At 39.7% G+C, this 23,927-nt stretch overlaps 1 protein-coding gene across 2 annotated transcripts; it reads right to left on the minus strand.

Moving 5' to 3' along the window:
• Positions 1-7,625: 7,625 nt before the first annotated feature.
• On the minus strand, positions 7,626-23,832 carry kiaa0895l. Of its 2 annotated transcripts, XM_062420193.1 has the most exons (7): positions 23,660-23,832; positions 18,641-19,416; positions 18,398-18,541; positions 13,761-13,893; positions 10,570-10,875; positions 9,378-9,475; positions 7,626-7,834 (listed from the first exon to the last, which is right to left on the minus strand). In XM_062420193.1, the coding sequence occupies exons 2-7, from the start codon at positions 19,376-19,378 to the stop codon at positions 7,673-7,675; spliced, it is 1,581 nt and encodes a 526-aa protein (XP_062276177.1). In that variant the 5' UTR covers positions 19,379-19,416; positions 23,660-23,832; the 3' UTR covers positions 7,626-7,672. The 2 variants fall into 2 exon arrangements, with proteins under 2 accessions (XP_062276177.1, XP_062276097.1); XM_062420113.1 differs by lacking the exon at positions 23,660-23,832 and having other exon boundaries at positions 18,641-19,523.
• Between the last annotated feature and the right edge of the window lie 95 nt (positions 23,833-23,927).

Raw genomic sequence — 23,927 nt, forward strand, 5'->3', positions numbered from 1 at the left:
AGGGTCAATTTGACCCAGGAGGACGACACAAAGGTTAAATATATAAAGTTACTGTGTTCTTTTAAAAGGTTCAATTGAAACTCAGCCTAACCTGAACCCAGTCTGAGTTAATATACCGGAACCAGTTCAGTTAAATCATTACCGGACCATTAACCATTAACCCAACACACTGTTTCAGGTGTAATATGGGTGTTTTAATTGTGTTTCTAATAAAAGTAAATTGAGAACGTTTTGGAATATAAACATATGTTTATAAATGAATAACTACTGGTGCATTCAGATAAACCAGTCTTTAATAGAAAAAGTGTTTTCCCAGTATGACAATCCTCAAAATAGACTCATAAACCGTTTTTGTTTTACGGTACCTGTGTGTTCGCTACTAGGAGTGTAAATCACAAGTTTCTTCACGATATTCAATGGACAACGATTCGATGTTGGCCGATATCACAAAGTCGGCCGATATATGATTTAGATTCAGGAGCCGGAGATCGATATGAGACGATATCACATGCTGATTAAACACAATCAGTTTCGTTCATATCAAATCACAAAAAGCAACTAAAATATCATTTTTATGACATTTTTATTTCTGAGCTCAACCAGAAATTTAAATGGAAAATTTACCTATTCTTATTTTAATATATAAATAGACCTCCTGTTCACTATAAAGCATCACATTTTGATATATTGAGCTTTAAAAATGTTCACATCCTATAAAAGAAAAACGGATAGAACATTAATTTACTGTTTTTATACATTAAAACAGGATTTTTGCTTCTCTATAAAAACTGTGGAGGGATAAACAGACGAGCAGCAGCAGCACATTTCAGACAGTTTATAGACGGTCTGAAGCATCTGATGATAATAATGATAATAAATAATAATAATAATAAACACATTTCAGACAGTTTATTGACGGTCTGAAGCATCTGATGATAATAATGATAATAAATAATAATAATAATAAACACATTTCAGACAGTTTATTGACGGTCTGAAGCATCTGATGATAATAATGATAATAAATAATAATAATAATAAACACATTTCAGACAGTTTATTGACGGTCTGAAGCATCTGATGATAATAATGATAATAAATAATAATAATAAACATATCAGTTTATAGTCTGAGGCATCTGATGATAGACTCGTCTCTATAATCCAGCTGCTGACGTGTCGCAGCAGTGAAACTCGTCGCTCTTGTGGTTTTTATTTTATTTTTTAAAGGATAACATCACCATGGCAACGCTTACGTTTTGTTTGGGAGGTTTGTGCACTCGGACCGAGACTGACGTGCCGGGGCAATTCAAAAGTAAACAACAAAATAAAGATTTATTTTTAATGTTATCAATTGAATCTAGACTGATACACTGTCTGACCTTTTAAAAAGGAACTTATTCAGCGTTTTCTGGTTTCCTGGTTATTTATGTGCTGTTATATCAGATATCTGCGTTAGCTACACATGGTCAGTGACCGCTCATCTCAAATGGCCACCTGCTTTGTAGCCATTGTCGTTAAGGTTGTTCACGTTGTGCTAATTTTGGGAACAGTTTGTTACGTGTTATTTAGTCACAACAGAGGAAGTGTTACCGTCCAGATTTCTACATGTTTGTTTTAACTTGTGGTAAAGTGTGAAATCTGTTATCTTATCTGGCTTTTTACAGGAACCCGTTCATCTTTATCTGGTTTCCTGTTGTCCAACTGCTCGTCTCGATTGCCCGTAAATGGCTTCCTGCCAGCCTTCGTTGCTAATGTTGTTAATTTATTTATTTATTTAGTCTGAAGTTTCATTTCCTCACCAAAGAAAAAAAAGAAGTGACATTTTTTACTTACCATTTATTATCAATGGAGGCCAGACTGCCATGTTCCTGTTCTTGATTTGGAGTAAAGTCTGAATCCGCTGCTGGACAGTGGGCGACCTCGTCTGGCCTTAAAAAAGGGAACTTTCCTGTTATTTATGTAAAGTTAAATTAGATGTCTGTGTTAGCTAGACGTGGTCAACGTTTCAAAACTTGAGGTGAACATGCGTAATAATCCTTGCTGCAAGTCAAAAGTCTCTATATGGGTTTTTTTCTACTTTATTGAAGAGCTGATGTCTGTTCTGTAGTCTGTGTCAATAAGGTTTTTCATGTTGTGCTGTTTGTGGTCAGTTTGACACGTAATATCTTCACAATAGAGGAAATGAAAATTTTAATTTCAGTCAATTTTCAGTCGAGTCCAGACTGTTTCTGTTTCAGGGTGAATCCATTAGCTTTTCTGGCCTTTAAAAGAAAAACATATTCAGCTTTTTCTGGTTTCCTGCTATTTATGTACTGTTGCATCAGATATGTGTGTTAGCTACACATGGTCAACGCTTCAAAGTCTGTGTTTTCCTTATTTAAGAGCTGATGTCTGATTATCTCAAATGCCCTAAAACCTTTAAAAAGGTATTGACTGAAATAAATCGATACCAAGTAGTATTAAAACATCTCCCATCAAACGATACCTGCAATCGATCCTTTTTGCACCCAGAGCTAGAAAATATGACTATTTGTGTGGACTTGCTCACAGCCAATCAATGCAAGCATGTATGCATAATGCAACATTTGATTGGTCCACTGCCACAGCAGCTACAACCCGTCTGTGGTGGTGAATTTGAGTTAGCGCGCTTAGCAGTTCAGCGGCCAAGATGCCACCTAAACACTCTAAAGTGAGTCTACACTACACGCCTGTTACACCAGATAAAAGACAGAGACCTAAATGTGTTAATGGGTATCTAATGAAGTAGTCAGTATCAGTATCACTTTAAAGGTATTCGGATTGGTACTGTTATATCATCATTTTTTTAAATGATACCCAACCCTAACATGCACAGATGTATTTGAGAAGTTGATATTTCAAGTAAAGCAGAAGAAGAAAAAAAGTGGAAAAGTACAAAATTTCTCCAACAGTTGAGATATTTCAGTTTGGATCTAAGTGGCGACTAAAAATACTATAAGGGTCTGATTTATTAAGATCCCAAATAGTGGGTACTAAATTGCGTGCACAGTTGCAATAGATTGCATGTTTAGTTTGCGTGCATTTTGCAGGTGATCTACTAAAAATAACTGTAAATGAAAACAGGTGCAGACAGCAGTATTTAAAGGAGTTTTGTGTCTTAATGGAGAGTTTGGACGAGCAGAAAGCTGCAAGCGCAAAATGAAATGTGATCAGGTTCTAGTGGAAGAGGTTAACTAATATATTGAGTTATAACAAAAACTAATATTACCAGAAAAACCAACATATGGGAGAGTATTAGAGATGAAGTCAATGCTGTTAGTAAAACCAAAAATATTAACATAAGTGGAAAACATCCGTCCTGTGTGTATTCTGTCATTGTGTCTCCGTCTCCATAGTAACAGCTGGTTGATACCGGTCCTTCAAAGGTATTATTTATAGACACAGTTACCGTCAGCAACATTACCTTCAGGTTTGGTAAATCACAATGCGTGTGCTAAATAACATATTTGCATTTTCTCCTCCCTGTATTTTGCACACTGGGGTTAAAACGCCTCATATTACATTCATAATGGCAAACTACTAAATGGACAGCGCTTACTATCTTTTAGCACAGTTGAAAGACGCAAGCTTCAGTGCGCTGCGTTAGTAGATCAGCTTGCAAATTTTTTGCAGGTGATGTCAAGTTCTGCACACATTTTTATACACACAAACCTTTAGTAAATCAGGCCCTATGTGTCTTTAATGTCAGAGTAGGGTGCAGGTATCCAATTTTCCTACAAGATACAAGTAAATTGTCAAAAGAACTCTTCATAGTTTAACAGTCATAAGTCAGTAATAAAGTGGTGTTAATATAAATATCGTCCAGGCTCATTAAGAACTTTTGGTCAGTTTTTTGACATCTCCAATAAGAGCGACATGATCCGAGTTCACTGTAACTGGCATTTAAAAGAAGATGAAGGTGCAATAAAGTCAAAATAAATAAAAAGTCTGTTAGATGGTTTTTCGGTGCGTCATGAATCAGAAGCGGAGACTTCATCAAGTGTGTGTACTTTTTAATAAATAAACTGGAAATTCAAGGTGTTTTCCAGAACATAAAACACTTGTGCAACATTCGTGCGTTACAAATAGGTGCATTCGTTTCGGCGAATCCCGGCGGAGGTTTCGTCGTCACCGCTCGGGTTTGAAAGCCGATGAGGTCAGCAGACGACAACCTGCCCAAATTTAAAACACATCTGCTTACCAAATGGCTAAAATTGTAAACATTTTCCTTCTGTTTTTTTTTCTTTTCTTTTTCTTCAATTATTACACGTTAAATCTGTTGTTTTTCAAAATGCATCACAGATATTCAGAGTTCACATTTTGGTCAAGTGTTTTTTCTTTAAAGTTAAAAACTGGGGCCGGCTGTGATGCTTCGCTCACATCCTCTGTGCCTTGACCTGGATTGTTGTTGTTTTTTTAGGTTTTTTTTGCGGCTTGGCCCAAAATGAATGCCCTGACTTGACATCTGAAGTCTCGAAAAACAGTAAAAAGCAGCTTACAAACACACGGCTAGCTACAGCAGATGAGCTCGACACCCATCGAAGGCACGAAGCCACAACACCCCCAACTTCCTCCTCGGCCAGTGACCGACACAGTGACTGGCCGAGTTTGGCTGCTAATCGAAGAGCCCAACAGTGGATTAACGACGCCACTTGGCACTTTATCTAAATGTTAAAGGAGTAGTTTGACATTTTGGACGATAATCTTAATATCTTTCTTGCCGAGTTAGATGAGAAGATTGATACGCCACACATATCTATATGTTAAATATACACAGCAGGGTCTGAAATGAGCAGAATACACCTAAAATATGTAGAATTAAACCTTCGTAATATAAAAAGTTAAAGGCTAAAATAGGCTTTGCAAAGTTTGTCCTGGATTTTGCTGTTGTATTCAAAGTGCGACTCGTTAATATCTAAGCATTAAATGGGTAAAAATATAATCTGTAACTGATTATTACCATTAATTATTACCATTAAATGTTCTTGCATTATAAATTCAACTGTCATTGAATATATTGGTCTGTCACACAAAACAGACATACAGGATTATCGAATAAATTATCGAAAATGCCCCTTAAAACTTATATTCTATGAGGGGGGAAAAAAGCCAATGTAAACTATTCTGATGTACAGCCAGCAGCCAGTTAGCTTAGCTTTAGCATAAAGACTAGAAATAAGAGAAAACAGCTGTTCTGAGATGTAAAAAAAAAACCTTATTATCATTAAATTCTCATTAATATTCTCCTTTATTATCTATTTTATTATTATTATTGCTCTGCATGCTTTTAAATAATCTCAATAACTTTTGTCATTCTAAGCAGATGTTTGGTAATTTAGTTTTAACATTATCGCAACAAACGTTGTGTAGTTTGAGGTTTAGTGTTTTATTTTATTCTGGGAAATGTAAAATGTGTAAAATGTGTAAAAATGTGTAAAATGTTGACCATTTTAACTATTTAATTCTTCAATGTTAAACAGCTCAGATTTTACCAAGCTAACGTTACTTTTGTCAATTGGTTGATTTTGGCAAGCTAACGCAACTGATTAACTTGTTGCGGAAATAGTGAATAATTTCTAGTGTTGACCATTAATTAAGCGTTTGTAGTTTATCTTATGAAACTAAACTCTGAACATACATTATTCTGCACGGTGAAGCTCAAACATTCAAACGTACGTAGCCCTGTCTTAATAATTATCGACTTATCGTACATTAACGTAATTATCAGCATCATCATGTCTATATATGGACTTATCGTATGATACATGGACATGACCTTTGACCTCAGTAGCTAAGAGGCTATTCATGTCACATTGGTTAAGTGAGTAGTGTCCTCCATTCCTCACTGTGCTCGTCCTGAGTGGAGACTGCAGAAGAATTAAAGGTAAATAACTCTGTCCCCAACCATAATGACAGTCCCACTCCCCCTTTACATTATTATACTATTATATTATCATTATATCGGTGGTATAAAAATGATCTTTAAATGACAATAATATCATTTATCGCGATTATTTCTGAGACAATATATCGTCCAATAAGAGTAGTTATTGTGACAGGTCTACACTAGCTTAGCAAGCATAGCAACCGTAACTACCCAACAGTAAAAGTAGTTATCATGACAGGACTTCTCGTGAAAAGAGTCATATTTTTGAATGAATCATTAATTATAGTCCCAGTCGCTGAATTCAGGCCCTCTAATACATTTTTTATCTACTTCCAAAATGTACTTGTGTTCCTTTTATCATGTTGATTTTGCGATTTTGTTCTCCTGTGGCTAATTTACTACTAAGCAACCTAATCCCCCCCACCTCTTTACATTATTATTATTATATTATCGATATTATATTGACGATAATATCGTTTATTGCGATTATTTCTGAGACAATATATCGTCCAATAAAAGTAGTTATCGTGACAAGAAGAAAAATATATTAACCTCTTTAAATTAAGAGTATCGAGTATCTCTGTTACTAAAGCTTCATCATCTGAAAATCTAAAAGGCTAACAGGCTTTTCGTGCCATGTTACGGTTGCTAAGCTACGATATGTTAATTGCTGTTCGGGGTTTTATTTCAACTGTTGATTTTACTTTTTTTAAACAGTTTCTTTCCTTCTAGCCTCTCTGCTTGCTCCAGCTACATACTGAACAATCAGATATATGACAGCGATTAACGATCCTCTCATCTAAAAAAAATCGGCAAGAAATCGAATAAGCGTGCGTCCTAATAAAATAAAGAGTCAAACTATTCCTTTAACTGTTGCAAAAGAAAGTTTGGTTGCTGCGCAGAGAGGGGGGGGGGGGGAGCTCGGGTGGACGGGTCACATCACATCACAGTAGCTTTTACTGATATCCAAAAGACCACCAAGGACACGATTAAGACAGCTGATTATCTTCTTAGTAACACTGATATTTTTTTAATACTTGACTGAGTCCACTGGCACTTGATATTTTAAAGATTCATGGCCTCAGTTATCATTCCCCCCCACCCCGTCAAAGAAGAGTTTTGAGATGGTGTGTCCTTGGTGTCCTTTTTTCTTAAAAAAATGCAAACAATCTAAGGCATTAAAACAATGGCGTCTACAAAAAGGAGTAAAAGGTATAAAGCTAATACCAGAGAGACATTCAGTTTTGTTTGCTCGAAAGTAAAAAAAAAAAAAAAAAAAACTTAAATAATTGCATAAATAAAGCGAAAGTGGTTATGAATGTTTTTTGAATCTGTACGTGACATGTTAGCGTTGTCCTGTACAGGCGTTTGAATGCAGTGATTATGTATGAGTCTACATATATAATGTTGGTTACATCGTAGAGTATTGAGGTAACTTCATAGTGGGAGTAAAAGGGGAGGTTAGGGGGGTTTTTTGGAGGAGGAGAGGAGAGGGGGGGGGGGGGGGAGCACTTGTACTTGGCTCTGTGAAAAAGCCACATAGACATGCACTGGACAAGAGTGAAAATGTAGATAGAGGTGTTAGTGTGTACGTCCCTTTTTGTTTGTTATCATTCAAGTTTTACAAAAAAATCGCTCAAATAAAGCATTGATAATACTGATATTTTTTAAGTGATATATCAAGGAAGGGGGGGGGGGGGGAGGAGGGGGGGGGGGCACCATATGATACAGTCCGTGTACCGGCGTTTCCTCTGGTAAAGGAGGTTCAAGGTAGCAGTTCTTGCAGCGACGAATCGTCCAGTTCGTTTACGGCGACGATGTGATCCAGGTGTTGCAGGTAACGCACCGGGTCTCGCATGAAGTGCGGGATTCTGGTCCGGGTGAGCACGGCCAGGTGTCGCAGCCTCTCTACGTCTTCGAAAGACACCTGCGCAGGTAAAGACGGATGTTTTATCAGTGGAGGCGAAGAGGAAATAAAAAACTCCCGGTCAGATTATGATGGAGGGTTTCAGTTTTTATTGTTTTTTTTCTGTAAAATATCAGAAAATAACAAAAAATGCCCATTATGTAATGATCCAAAACCCAAATATATTTAATATCCCATCATATACGATACAGAAAGACATTAACCCTCCTGTTGTCCCTCGAGTCAAGGAAGGAAGGGAGGAAGAAGGAAGGAAGGAAAGTAGGAAGGAAGGGAGGAAGGAAAGTAGGGAAGAAGGAAGGAAGAAAGGAAGAAAATGAGGGAGGAAGGAAGGGAGGAAAGGAAAGAAGGAAAGGAAGGAAGGTAGGAGGGAGGGAGGAAAGAAGGAAGGAGGGATGAAAGGAGAAAGGAAAAGAGGAAGGAAAGGAGGGAAGGAAGGACAGAGGAAAGAAGGACAGAAGGAAGGAAGGAAGGAAGGAAGGAAGGAAGGAGGGAGGGAGGAAAGAAGGACAAAAGGAAGGAAGGAAGAAAGGGGGATGGAGGAAGGAAGGGAGGAAAGAGAGAAGGAGGGAGGGAGGGAGGAACGACAGACAGAAGGAAGGAAGGGAGGAAAGAAGGAACAGTCAAAACAATTTGACCCGAGAGGACGACACGAAGGTTAAATCATCACATTTGAGAAGCTAAAACCATCAATGTTTTGATATATTTGCTTTTTAGCCTGTTTTACAACTTGGAGTTCTATTTTTTTTATTGTATTTTTTATTAATTTCCTGATTGTTTTGCTCTTTCGTAATCCAACTTTTATGTCTGATTTTACTTCATCACATTTCCTCTTTAGTCGTTTTATTATTTTATTTCATTTTCCTTATAACACCCCTCCTAACATTTATGGTTTTACCCAATTTATTCTTATTATTTCATCACCTTTTATTTTATTTGGGTATTCTTAATTTGTACATTTTTATTCTCACTGCTGATTCATGAGCGTTATGACAGTGTTTCCTCACTTCCTGTTTCTTCTTCCCATTTTAAATTGGGCCGTGGGGGTGAAAAGGTGGCGTTTGAAACTTTAAGACAGAGAGAGATAGATAGATAGATAGATAGATAGATAGATAGATAGATAGATAGATAGATAGACAGATAGACAGATAGATAGATAGATAGATAGATAGATAGATAGATAGATAGATAGATGGATTGATTGATAGATTGATAGATTACAGCAGCTACATCCACACAATGTAGCCACACTTAACATCACATAGAAACACAACTGTAACTATCCAATGGAAAAAACTTATTACTAAAAATACCCAAATATTGCACTAATAAAACAAATATATAATAAATATGTAATATACAATATTACATATTACACAAACTCAGTGTGCAAAAGGTGCCGGTCCTTTTTAACATTTTATTTGATATTTGTTGTGACCATTCCTAGAAATTCACGGTGCATTTAGTAATACTGTTGAAACACCTCGTTATAGAAATAAAGTTTACTTCCTGAGCTGTGTGTTAAAATAGGGTTTAAATCACTCACCTTGCCTAAGGAGGTCAACATCTTGAAGTCGATGTTCCTTCTGTGCCGAAGAATCCGGAGGATCCCGTCCAGGTAGACCTGATCTTTACTGAAGCAACCTGGAGCAGAAACACGCAGCATACAGGAGGCATGAAAATACGTCATGACGTGCTGGGCAAATTATTACAGTGTTTGAAAGAGATTTTTAACGTGAAGAAAAGGTTTGTTTTATATACTGAGCTGATAGAATGAGAAAATTTATCTCAGTGCCTTAAAACGGGCTCTTTCACAGTTTCTTAGTTTATTATTAACTGATTTTGTGCAGAATAAGATGCTGATTGAGCAATTTTAAGTTATTAACAAATCAAGATGCAACTTTCATTTTCTGCATGTTTAAGTTTGCATGCTGCGTTGGTCTTCACGTTAATCTGACGGCACTCATTCGTGAGTTCTGCGTAGAAGTTACTCAGAGGTTTAATCAGACATGAGACCGACGTATTAAATTAAAGTAAAGACATTCATGTCTGACAGAGGCTTAAAAGCAGACCAGACCACATCTAGTGACAATCTAACATTTTCTCTACAGCCGAGTTACCTTTGTATCACTATTCACAATGTGGGTGTGGTTGTGTGTACTTGTGTTACTCAAGTTTCAGGTCTTGTTTAAATTCAATGTTTAGATTCCTTTTATTGTCATTGTATAGAATACAACGAAATTCAAAACCCAAGGCAGAGAACGGAGCTCAATTTAATGATGGAAACACGACTGTATCCAGGTATTCCTCATGTTTTGGGGACTCGTCTCCTTTATGGGGACAAACAGCAACTCTCCTTATTACAAATCATTCATTTTAGGGTGAAGACTTTGTGTAAAGTTAAGTTTGTATTAAGGTTAGGGTTGGAGTTAGACACGTGGTGGTTATGGTTATGATTAATGTCCTCTGAAGTGATGGAAACATGAATGTGTGTGTGTGTGCGTGCTTGTTTTACTCATGTTTTGGGGACATAAATAATACAGTGACATGTGGGGACTCACCAAAAAGCAAGTCCACATAACGTAAATCATTAATTTTAGGCTGAATACTTGGCTTAAGGTTAAGGTTATATTAGGTAATGATTGGAGTTAGGCATGGTTAAGGTCAATGTAATGTCGGGAAACGTGTGTGTGTGTGTGTGTGTGTGTGTGTGTGTGTGTGTGTGTGTGTGATTTCACCAGGCTGCGAGGTGTCCGTCTGTCCCCTTTTGGCTCGCAGACAGTACTCCCAGCGGACGTCCGGGTCCTGGACGAAGCGTGAGATGTGACTGAAGAGCTGGCTGAAGCTCATGCTGGTGGCGTGATAAACCGTGTAGTACAGCAGAGCCGCACGCCACAGGTAGGGCTGTTTCCGTAGCAACACGCTGTGCAGGCTGGCCAGACCCTCCTCGGTGGGGTTGGCCGGTTTGAGGCCGTACTGCTTCCTGCCTTCTGTGGTTGCCCACTGCTGCAGATTATTGTTCACTCCTCGTAGATAATGTGTGCCTGAAGAGACGACAAACTTAAATTAATAGAGTAATATTTAACCCTTACATACTATTAACCATCCTGTTGTCCTCGAGGCAAGGACGGAAGGAAGGAAGGAAGGAGGAAGGAAAGGAGGTAAGGAAGGAAGGAAGGAAATGAGGAAAGGAAGGAAGGATGGAGGAAATAAGGAAGGAAGGAAAGACCGAAGGAAAGAAGGAGTGAGAGAGGAAAGAAGGAAGGAACGGAGGAAGGAAAGGAAGGAAAGAAGGAAGGTAGGAGGGAGGGAGGGAAGAAGGAAAGGAAGGTAGGAGGGAGGAAGGAAAGGACTCTTGTATTCTGCATATTTTGGGGGTATTTATAGACTTTATCAGGTCAGTTTTTCCCCGCTGCAGATGTCTGAACCGACCCAGATAATAATCTCCCGTCTGACAGCAGAGTATCAAAACAGAAAATGAAATACGTCAGTGGAGGAAAAATGCAATAATCAAGCTACAGTGTTTTATTTGTTTTTATGTAGCAGGAAGCTGGAACCTCAAACACAATAAATACTTTACCTTCCTCGTCTCACTAATGCAACGTTTGTTTGATGTCGTGCCGTTCAACCTCACCTCCTTTAAACAAACACACACCCTTCACTATTGACTCTACCTGTTGCCACATCTCATTGCATTATGTTTAAGCTCTATGTTACAATATAGTCTTTTTTATTTGCCTTCGAACTGTATCTCCCCCTCTCTCTTTTATGAAGGCTTGGAGCTAAATACACTATGTGTGAGAAAAAGTAGACCCACATTATGTGACTGTTGGGGCATTAATCTGCTGCTCTCACACGCTCCACTCGTTAGTCAGACTTTACTCCAGATGTTGGGGCCCAAGAACATCAATGACCAGAATACTGACCATTAGAAGATCCCTTCATAATGCTCTTACAATGGAAGTGATGGAGGACTAAATCCACAGTCCTCCTTCTGTGAAAAAAATAAATGTGGAAATATGAAGCTTCAGTCGTCCAAAATGAGTCAAATCTTCATCTTCTATGTGTCAACGTTACAGTGTTTTTAGTGGCAAAGTATTTTTGTTACTATACTTCCACCACAGCTCAACAGGGAAACACTAAGAGGGAATTTGATGCTAAAAAGACTTTAAATGTGTCAGATATCTACTTGATATCACCAGGCGGGGAGTTCCGGTCCTCTGAAATGAGGCCAACGCGGAAGTAACTTAAAACTGCATTCTATCAAAAGGCCACCAGGGGGCGACCGTTTTGGTGTCAAAAGGACTTCCGTCTCTATACAAGTCAATGGAGAATTCACCAACTTCTCACTTGATTTCTAACCTCAGTAAACGTTTTCAAAATGTGTTTATGGTCTCAATCGCTAGTTTAAAGCCTTCTTCAATGCAGTATGATGTTCATTTGGGACATTTTGGCCTCCCTGATTTTATATGTGACGATAAAGCAGGGTATGCATTAGGGCGTGGCTACGTCGTGATTGACAGGTTGATTGGTTCACAGGTTCAGGAGGGCGCCTCTTGCTCCTCCTGATGCCCATATAAGTAGAATCCGTGTTTTTATTTTTCCCAGCATGCACCTGAAATTTTCAAGATGGCGCTGCCCAGATCCGATACTATTGGCCTCCGAGCAGCAGTCCACAAACCAATGGGTGACGTCATGGATGTTACGTCCATTTCTTATATACAGTCTATGGATATGACTAACTCAGACTGCTGAAGCCGAATATAAGCTTCACGTCTACTTTTAAATGTGGTATGGCACTAAATCACTGTGTGGAATTAGGTTTGTTTGCAGTCATTCAACTACACTTAATCCTCAGACAATCAGTAGGTGGGGGAGGTTTTTCGGATTGTCTGGTATTGCGACATGAGCCACATTTACAGCCTTTGCAGCATCAAATTCCCTCTTAGTGTTTCCCTGTTGAGCTGTGATGGAAGTATAGTAACAAAAAGACTTCACTCATTTACTCTCTTCTTTCTTTCTTTACCTTTCTTTCTTCCTCATCTTTCTTTCTTCCTCCTAATCTTTCTTTCGTCCTCCTCTTTCTTCCTCTTCTTTGTTTCTTTCTGTGCTTCTTTCATTCTCTCTTTCTTTCCCTCTTTCTTTCCTCCTTATTCTTTCCTCCTTCCGTTTTTTCCCTCTTCTCTTTCTTTCTACATCTTTCTCCACCTTTTTCTCTTTCTTTCCTCCTCCTCTTGTTCTTTCTTCCTCTTCTTTGTTTCTTTCTGTGCTCCTCTTGTTCATTTTATTTCTTTCTTTATCTTTCCTAATCTTTCTTTCTTTGCTTCTTTCATTCTCTCTTTCCTCCTTCCTCCTTATTCTTACCTCCTTCCTCCCTTTTCTTTCTTTCGCTTTTTCCCTCTTCTTTCATCTTTCTCCACCTTTTTTTTTCTTTCCTCCTCTCGTTCTTTCTTCCTCTTCTTTGTTTCTTTCTGTGCTCCTCTTCTTGTTCATTTTCTTTATTTCTTTATCTTTCCTCATCTTTCTTTCTTTGCTTCTTTCATTCTCTTTCTTTCTTTCTTCCTCCTTATTCTTTCCTCCCTTTTCTTTCTCTCTTTTTCCCCTCTTCTCTTTCTTTCTTCATCTTTCTCCTCCTTTTTCTTTCTTTGTTTTCTTTTCTTTGTTTTGGACGGCTGAAGCTTCAGATCAACTTTTAAATACTTACCTAACCCTTTATTTACTCAGGAGGAGGACATTGGATTTAGTCCTCCATCACTTCCATTGTAAGTTTATTATGAAGGGATCTTCTAATGGTCAGTATGAACAGGAGGAATCATTACAGCAAGATTTAAGACCTACTTACACTTTAATGTACATTTCTAAAAAAAAAAAAAAAAAAAAAAATGAACCCATCCTTTATTACCGTAACTATATGAATATCTGATCCCACCTATTTCATGTCTCAGCATCCCCTCCAGCCAGTGCTGTCGAGCTCCGGCCAGGTTGATGGTCAGAGTGGGACGACTGTTCTCCACCACCATCACGGCCTGAGACAGCAGCTCGTCAGACAGGCGCACCACAACCTGGACACACACACACACACACACACACACACACACAAAGCAACCTCAGCATCATCAAGTTACAGTCTTTCTCTCGGCTGGTGGAATGAATCTGAGCACCCAGATGGAGAAGCTGTGACAATACATGACATGAAACACCAGTGCAAACATAAAGGACATCATCATCATCATCATCATCATCATATTCATGATTGACAGTTTAAACAGAGACAGTTCCTTCATCTTTGTATGAATCCATTGTATTGTATTGTATTGTATTGTATTGTATTGTATTCATTGCACTAACGCCATAATAACAGCTCAAACTAACAGATCAAATAACTTCCCACCTTAGGAAAGCAGAAACGTTTCCGCATCGCTGCTACTGTTTTTATTAACGGTTTTACAGCCGTTTTATAGGTTTGGGCTCCGTCTCAGGTCTGTGTGTCAATATGTCCGATAGCTGAGTGTACACGACTCTGAGGTGGGTTCAGATTTTATAAATTGACTGTTCCTTCTTTCCTCCCATCCTTCCTTCCTTCCTTCCTTCCTTCCGTCTGTCCTTCCTCCCTCCCTCTCTTTCTTTCCTTCCTCTCTCTTTCCTCGCTTCCTTCCTTCCTTCCTTCCTTCTTTCGTCTGTCCTTCTTTCCTTCCTTCCTTCCTCTTTTCCTTTCTCCCTCCCTCCCTCCCTGATTCCTTCTTTCCCCCTTTCGTCCTTCCTTCCTCCCTCCCTCCTTTCCTTCCTTCCTCCTTTCCTTCCTTCTTCCTCCTTTCCTCCCTTCTTTCCTCCCTACCTCTATTTCTTTCCTTCCTCTCTCTTTCCTCGCTTCCTTCTTTCGTCTGTCCTTCTTTCCTTCCTTCCTTCCTCTTTTCCTTTGACCCTCCCTCCCTCCTTCCTTCCCCCTTTCTTCCTTCCTTCCTCCCTTCCATCCCTCCCTCCTTTCCTTCCTTCTTCCTCCCTTCTTCCTTCCTCCTGTCCTTCCTTCCTTCCTCCCTCCCTCTCTTTCTTTCCTTCCTCTCTCTTTCCTCGCTTCCTTCTTTCGTCTGTCCTTCTTTCCTTTGACCCTCCCTCCCTCCTTCCTTCCCCCTTTCTTCCTCCCTTCCATCCTTCCTTCATCCCTCCCTCCCTCCCTCCCTCCCTCCCTCCCTCCTTCCCTCCTTTCCCCTTCTTTCTTCCTCCCTTCCTTCTTCCTTCCTCCTGTCCTTCCTTCCTTCCTCCCTCCCTCCTTTCCTTCCTTCTGCCTTCCTCTTGTCCTTCCTTCCTTCCTTCCTTGACTCGAGGAAAACAGGAGGGTTAAAATGTGAAAATAAACGTATGAATAATTTGCACACACTGTTTTTGTGGACCCAGCATCAAATTTCTGCTTTTAATCCATTTTGAGAGAATATATTAGAGGATTATGGTAAAAATGTCTAAGTGGTGTAACCATAAAAACTTTGTACCAAATAATTCAACTTGCTTAAAAACAGTAAATTGTCAATAAAACACCATATCAACTAGTTTGGCATGATCTTACATTATAACTTTATATTAAATAAAGGTAATGGAATACAATTGTTCTAAATATTACATTCCATCTGGTAACCATGGAGATCAGGAAACATTTGAAGTCATTATTAGTATAAGTCCACTTAAATACACTGTAGGTGATAAAATATGTAATATTTATCATTCTTTTGTGGTTACACCATTTGACATTTTCAGGAGCATTCAGTCTTACTTTTGGTAAAAATGGTGCAAATATCATTTCAAATGATATAAAACCAACAAAAATACTAAATGTACATTTTAACAAACCTGATGCTGCTTTTAAGACTATTTTTAAGATATTTTTAAATTGCTCCTCTTGCCAACCCTTATTTATCACTGACTCATATATCAGTTTAACGGCTGTAACTGGACTGAGATTAGCCTCCTGAATTTACAACCAAACTGTTGTAAAAATTTGGATTTATTTCCTCCGCGGCCTCTGTGATCATCGAGCAGTCTGACGAAGCAGAGTGAAAACAAACAAACAAGAGAGACATCTGCAGAGTGAAACAGGTGAGAGAGCAACGGATATGTGATTAGATTAAGTAAACATCACATTAAGATATGAATGGACAGTACTGTTCTTCCAGCTGAATTTATAACCTTTTTTTTTATTTTTTTTTTTAAATGACTTGATGCTACTTCAAATATTACTGGGAAAACTGCAGAAGGAAATAAGCCACCGCTGACTGTCCCTGTAACACGATGCCTGAGTAGCTGCAGCTCACTGATTGGCTCTTTCAATGATAATCATGAAGCTTGTATCTGCTAATTAACCTTTGTGTCGTCCTCCCGGGTCAATTTGACCCTGTCCGTTTTGGACGTTCCTTCTTTCCTTCCTTCCGTCTGTCCGTCCTCCCTCCTTCTCTCTTTCTTTCCTCCCCATATTTTTGTAGAGACCGTTTGACTCAAATTGTCCTCAGGTCAAATTTATGAAATGTTTTTGAAATGTTTTCATTTAACCTTTGTGTCGTCCTCCCGGGTCAAATTGACCCCGTCTGTTTTGACTGTTCCTTCTTTCCTCCCTTCCTTCCTTCCGTCTGTCCTTCCTCCCTCCATCCTTCTGTTTCTTTCCTTCCTCTCTTTCCACCCTCCATCCCCCTTTTTTCCTTCCTTCTGTCCTTCCTTCCCTTTCTCCCTCCTACCTTCCTCCCTCCCTCCCTCCTTTCCTTCCTTCCTTCCTCCCTCCTTCCATCCTCCTTTCCTTCCCTCCCTCCCTCTATATGTCTAAAAATCTGTATTTTTGATGTAAAAAGTTAAATAAAAACCATAATGGCTGCAAATTCTTATATTTATATTTCTTATATCTCCATATTTTTTTTAGGTTTTGAACTCGTCTTCTTCAGCAGGAGGAGGAAAGTTTCTCTTAAGCTCACCTTAAAATCGTTATTTTATTATCAAACTTTAAAAAGCTTGATAATAAAATAACAATTATTCGACTGATCGATGAATTCTTTCAGCTGCAGTAATGTGCTGATTCTTTTTTGTTTTGGCCTTTTCACAGACACCTGCAGTGAGGGGTGAGTCTAGGGACACACACACACACACACACACTAGACCACTCCCATTGCTTTGTTGTTAGGGGGAGGAGACCCTTGTTTGCTTTCTACTGGAGCGTCGTATCAGGTGACGGCAGAGTCAACATCCTGCTCGGCGCATTAACTAAAACTAACAAACCTTCACTCATAATTCAGCAGCAACACTATGAATGTTTTACCGTCCTCACTGAGTGCTCGCTTCTCTTTCAGAAGAACAATTAAACGTTTCGGCCGAAGCTTTGAAGCATTCGAGGTGCTGTTTGAGGACCTGATTCCTGATGATGTGTTTATTTACTGGGTGGTGAATCTGCTGGTAACTCCCTAAATGTGTGTTTTAAATTAAGACCTGAAACAACCCAGACAGTAAGTATTTGGACAGTTTATCATGTTTTATTCTCCAGGCTCTGTCCTTGTTTATGTCTGTATAGAAATAACTGTGTGGGAGATAAAGTCCTTTTAACACATGGTGCCCAAAGTTTAGAGGTTCAAAAGTAATAGGACAGTTAACATGAAGTCAAATAAAGTCATTATATTTATGGGTTAATGATGTTTTTTTGTGTCCATGTGGTATAGTTTAAATATAAAGGGGTTAAAATGTGAAAATGAACGTATGAATAACTTGCACACATTCTTTTTTTGTGGACCCAGCATCAAATTTCTGCTTTTAATCCATTTTGAGAGAATATATTAGAGGATTATGGTAAAAATGTCTAAGTGGTGTAACCATAAAAACTTTGTACCAAATAATTCAACTTGCTTAAAAACAGTAAATTGTCAATAAAACACCATATCAACTAGTTTGGCATGATCTTACATTATAACTTTTATATTAAATAAAGGTAATGGAATACAATTGTTCTAAATATTACATTTCATCTGGTAACCATGGAGATCAGGAAACATTTGAAGTCATTATTAGTATAAGTCCACTTAAATACACTGTAGGTGATAAAATATGTAATATGTATCATTCTGTTGTGGTTACACCTTTCTTTTTCTTTCTTTCCTCCTACTTCTTGTTCTTTCTTTCTTTCCTTTTTTCTTTCTTTCTTTCTCTTCTAGGAGGATATAATATGTAATATGTATCATTCTTTTGTGGTTACACCATTTGACATTTTCAGGAGCATTCAGTCTTACTTTTGGTTAAAAAATGGTGCAAATGTCATTTCAAATGATATAAAACCAACAAAAATACTAAATGTACATTTAAACAAACCTGGTGCTGCTTACAAGTCTAATTTTACAGATATATTTGAATTGCTCACCTTGCTAACTCTTATTTGTCACTGACCTTTATAATTTTGCGGATAATCTTAAAATCTATTTTTATTTTGTTATTGTCTTTCTGTATATGATGAAAAACTGTAAATAACAAAACTAAAGGGCGATTTTCTTCTCATATGATGTGAACCTACACAAATTAAAGACTGATTATGAAGCAGCAGCCTGAGCTCACCTCTCCCACGCAGCCTTCTTTCTGCAGGTATTTACGCACAGCAGCCCAGACTTGACTTTTAGGGAGCACGTTGCCACCCGTCACCTCCTCGAAGTTCTCATAGGAGTCAAACTTCTTCAGGACGCACTCCATGATCCCGACCGCCTGCAGCACGACAGAAACATCACCACCATCATCATCATCATCATCATCACCATCATGTGAACTCACAGGTAGATTCTCGGGTCTTTGATCTTGACGTACCTGTTCGAGGAAGAGGCCCGAGCCCTCTCTGTAATTCTCCAGCACGCTCCTCGGCTCAGGCTGAGAGTATTCAAACTGCGGCTCGTACTTGTAGTCCGACTGGAAGAAAGCCCGCTTCTCCTGCTCCAAGTTCAGAGGCCGCAGGGCGACCAGCAGACAGGGCCTGGCGGATCCGGGCATCGTCGTGCTCCTCATCGTCGTGCTCCCCATCCCCTTACCTATGTGTGGCAGGGACGTGGCCGGTCGCATTTGGCCCCTGCCGGCTCGGAGCCCCAGGGAGTAGTTGACGGAGCAGGTGCTCTCGCTGCGGCGCATCCAGCCGCCCGCTCCCAGGCTGGGGCTGGTAAGGCTGCGAGCCGGAGGCGACGGGGCCGCCGAACCGCTGCGCCAAGGAGGCTGCACAATCCGCCTGTCTGCCATCTGCTCCTGGGACCCCCGCAGTCGCTGGGGCGTCATCTCCAGGCTGAGAGGGCGGCGGAGGGGCGGTCTGGGTGTGGCGCCAGCTTTTAATGACGATGACCTCCTCTCTACTACCTGGCCGCTGTTCGTCTGGGTCGGAAGTCCGTTGTGGGACACTTTCTCCTTCTCTTTCTCCTTCTTGGCGACATTGCTCCTTCTGGCCGGTGGTCTGGGATTCGTGGCAGTGGTTTTGGGGACTCGGTTGCCCGGTTCCCTGCTGCTCCCGACACTCTTACCCTCAACCTGATCCATGAAGACTTCCCCTGAGTCCAACACCATCACCACGCCTCAGACTGCACCTAGCTCCGGCCCCGACTCTAAGAACAGAGAAGAAAGATGAACGTCAACAACTCCAAGAGGACACCAGAGTAGAGCTGGGCGATACGGGCAGAATCAATACCTTGATATCGATATTTTGACAATATTATAGGGATGTCTATCAGTTCTTTCACAAAATATTTACACAATGAGATGTTTGATAAATAATCATCAGTAATGTGGATAAAATAACTTAATGGATAAAGGCAGATAATAGAACAGCCTGTTAAGCTCAGAAAGTTACATCTTTAGTGTAATGCAGCCTTTAAAAGCAAGAAAAGACACTTATTCCATATCACGATATCGATATAATATCGATTTATTGTCCAGCCCTACTGCAGAGTCCTCTAGCTGTCCCTCTCTCCCTTTCTTTGGGTTTTTGTTGTAATGAGAAAAAAACTTCGCTTTTACAAAAAAATGAAAAAATATGAGGAGAACCTGCCTGGACCTTTACACGTATAAAACACTCCAGACTTGTCACACTTTGTGCCATCTTCTTCTAATATGAGGCATTTGTTTAGTTTGCAGCACTCGACCTTTACAGACACGACAGCAGGCAGTTATGGCGCTTTTCCACTATTCAGTTCTAGCACGACTCAACTCTGTTTTTTTGCGTTTCCATCAGGGATAGTACCTGGTACCTGGTACTTTTTTAGTATCTGCTCTGGCGAGGTTCCAAGCGAGCCGAGCCAATACTGACGTCAACAGACTGCCGGCCACTGATTGGTCAGAGCGCGCACAAATCCAAACAAAACGCAAGCGGCACCATGGCAACGGCTAGGAAAAGCAAAAGTCTTTGAAGATATAATGAAACATGAGCAGCTTTCTTTTCCCACAGAAACTAAAAAGCACAACTCTAAAAAGAGCGACAAGTTTCACTTTCAGTTTAAACTAGAAACTTAAACTTAATGAATTTATGTGGCACTTGATAGTGAACAGGAGGTCTATTTATATTTTAAAAAAAGAATCATTTAAAGGTCTGGTTGAGCTTTAGAAATAACAACATCAAATGATATTTCACTTGTTTTTTGTGATTTGATATAAATGTTAGCTCCTGAATCGGATCGAACCTTGGCAAAGAATCGTTATATTATCATGAATAAACTTGTGATTTACACCCTTTACTTCAAAAACCAGCTGCTCTGGAGTGTTCCTGACACTGCCACATTACATTTTGGGAGTGATTCAGACATTTTAATGGATCCAACGTGGGAAGAGGTGAATATATACTGCTTTTCTTTCTGCTGGTGCTAGTGGTGAGTGGGTGAGGGTGAAAAGAGAAAGCAAAAATGGGGGTTGACATCAGTGATTTGCTTGCTTTTAATGCGATTAGAGCTGGCTGAGAAAACGATGGACAGCAGCTGGGCAGCGTGTCAAGAGTTAGTGTCAGACTGTCTGTGATAGTGGTGGAGACAGAGACAGAGACACAGAGAGAGACAGAGAGAGAGACACAGAGAGAGACAGAGACACAGAGAGAGAGAAAGAGAGAGAGAGAGAGACAGAGACAGAGAGGGAGACAGAGAGACAGAGAGAGAGAGACAGAGAGAGAGACATAGAGAGAGACAGAGACACAGAGAGAGAGAGAGAGAGAGAGAGAGAGACAGAGACAGAGAGGGAGACAGAGAGACAGAGAGAGAGAGACAGAGAGAGAGACATAGAGAGAGACAGAGAGAGAGAGAGAGAAACAGACACAGAGAGAGAGACAGAGAGACAGAGAGAGAGAGACAGAGAGAGAGAGAGAGACACAGAGACACAGAGAGAGACAGACAGAGACACAGACACAGACACAGAGACAGAGAGAGAGAGACACAGAGAGAGAGACATAGAGAGAGACAGAGACACAGAGAGAGAGAGAGAGAGAGAGAGAGAGACAGAGACAGAGAGAGAGACAGAGAGACAGAGAGAGAGAGACAGAGAGAGACACAGAGACACAGAGACACAGGCAACAGGAAAGCTGGACTGTCCATGATGAGTAAAGAGTCTGTGATGAACATAAAGACACCAGGGGCCCGTTTCAGAAAGCAGGTTTAGTGAAAACGCTAGTTTAGTTAGTTGACCCTGAGATGAGGGAAACTCTGGTTTTTCGGTTTCACAAAGCCAGTTCAGCTTAACTCTGAGTCAGTTACCATGGCAACATACTCCGTGAACCTAACCTGCTCGCTGGCAGGTTTTCTTCAACTAACCCTGAGTTTATCCTCCTTTTTAACTGAAGCCTGTAGACTGAAGGAGCTGTCAGACATTTCTTAAAGAGTTAGTTAATATTGAAGCACAAATACGAAGTCGGAGGGTGATCAGACCCCACTGGGATGTTTTATCATTCTCTAATGATGTTTTATCTGAACAATATTCTCAGCCCTCGTATCGTCTGTACGACACATCGTGGACATGCTCTCAGTTCAGAACAAGTTTTGTGTTGCACTTTGTTTTTTTCTTTGCCAATGGCAGTTTTATATGTAACATCTGTGACGCTGAGCATGTTACCAAGGCAACAGTCTGTCAGGCTGTCAGACACGTAATATTTGAAAGTTATTGATAGCCAAGTGGTTACTGCGCATGCCTCATAACGACAGTGTCCCTGGTTCGATTCCAGCGAGGACCTGCGATTCCTGCAGGTCTTTCCCTGTTTCCTGTCAACCTTTATACCAGCTAATGTTAAATTAAGGTGAAAGGGCCCAAACATAAATCTTAAAAAAAAGAAAAAATAAATGTGACTCTTGCACTGAAACGTTTAAACTTTTGTTGTGTTGTATGTATAAAGGCATTTAGGTGTTGCTTTCAAATATACAATATTAAATACTGGCAGTGTTGGGATGGCTGAAAATTTGACTTTCTTTTTTGCTTATTAGATTTCAATAACTACTGAAATATATCACATGTTGAATGTACCACTGAATGCTGTTTAATGAGGGCAGAGCAGGCTAAACAACATCACAATTGCTTGTAATGAAATTATACCTGACTTGTTTGAGCTATATTTTTATATTTCATATTCAGTTGCTGCCAAGTAGGCCTGCGTTTTGTACCTGTTGGGGTCTGCATGAATATTAAATGTGCCACGCACAAACACACATAATATAAATGTTGAATAAGTGGACGACTCGAGACAAAACTTTTTTTTTTTTTCATTAATACTCACACATTGACTCGGTTGGTAATTTTCTGCCACGTCAGCTCTTTTGCTGCAGCTACTGTATTGCTTTTTTTCTTAAGTATATTCTCATCATCTGCATTCATTCATTAATATTTCTAACTCCACTGGGGAGAAGTAGGAGGACTGAGCCCTTTGTTTCACCTGTTGCCATGGTGACTCCTGTTATCTGTGTTCCATTGATGAGGGCTTGGTATCTCCTCATGCACGAGCTTCACTCAGAGTTACTTTGACTCAGAGTTGATTGATTATCACCTGTTCTGAAAACGAAAACTCTTGAGTTTGACAGCTCAGAGTCGGTCAACCTAGAGTTAAGGTTTTAACTCAGAGTTAGTTAAACCTGCTTCCTGAAACAGGCCCCAGAACAAACATCTGACACACGGTTTGCAGTGATGAACATAAAAGAACAAACATCTAACACACAGCTTGCAGTGATGAACATAAAAGAACAAACATCTAACACACAGTTTGCAGTGATGAACATAAAAGAACAAACATCTAACACACAGTTTGCAGTGATGAACATAAAAGAACAAACATCTAACACACAGTTTGCAGTGATGAACATAAAAGAACAAACATCTAACACACAGTTTGCAGTGATGAACATAAAAGAACAAACATCTAACACACAGTTTGCAGTGATGAACACAAAAGAACAAACATCTAACACACAGTTTGCAGTGATGAACACAAAAGAACAAACATCTAACACACAGTTTGCAGTGATGAACATAAAAGAACAAACATCTAACACACAGTTTGCAGTGATGAACATAAAAGAATAAACATCTAACACACAGTTTGCAGTGATGAACATAAAAGAACAAACATCTAACACACAGTTTGCAGTGATGAACATAAAAGAACAAACATCTAACACACAGTTTGCAGTGATGAACATAAAAGAACAAACATCTAACACACAGTTTGCAGTGATGAACACAAAAGAACAAACATCTAACACACAGTTTGCAGTGATGAACACAAAGACACCAGAACAAACATCTGACCACAGTTTGCAGTGATTTTTTTCTCCTCTAAATTAAACACAAACATCAAAATAAACATGATAAAGTGTCAGTAACACTCACCAGCAGCTCTTCCAGGGAGGATCTTTTCATGGACTCATGTCGGCTGCAGCTCCACACAGACTGAGCAGAGGGGGGAGCTGCTTGGTTGTCTCTGGGCCGGAGGATGGAGATGATATGCGGGTAACTGTGCAGCGTGCAGCGGGGCCTCAGGCTACTGCCCGGGCCGGCCAGGAAACAGAGTTGTGTTGGAAGTTATGACGCGTTACGCCGGATACGACGTAATTACGTACACATTCGATTTTTCTTTTTTTTTCATTCAAATAAGCTT

The sequence above is a fragment of the Scomber scombrus genome, chromosome 1, assembly GCF_963691925.1.
Source record: "Scomber scombrus chromosome 1, fScoSco1.1, whole genome shotgun sequence".
NCBI lineage: Eukaryota > Metazoa > Chordata > Actinopteri > Scombriformes > Scombridae > Scomber > Scomber scombrus.

Coding starts and splice junctions, on each gene's coding strand:
- kiaa0895l (XM_062420193.1), bottom strand. CDS start 19,378: ATGGTGTTGGACTCAGGGGAAGTCTTCATGGATCAGGTTGAGGGTAAG. Junction 18,542..18,640: donor CGGGCCTCTTCCTCGAACAG/GTACGTCAAGAT, acceptor GTCGTGCTGCAG/GCGGTCGGGATCATGGAGTG. Junction 13,894..18,397: donor AAGAAGGCTGCGTGGGAGAG/GTGAGCTCAGGC, acceptor GTGTGTGTCCAG/GTTGTGGTGCGCCTGTCTGA.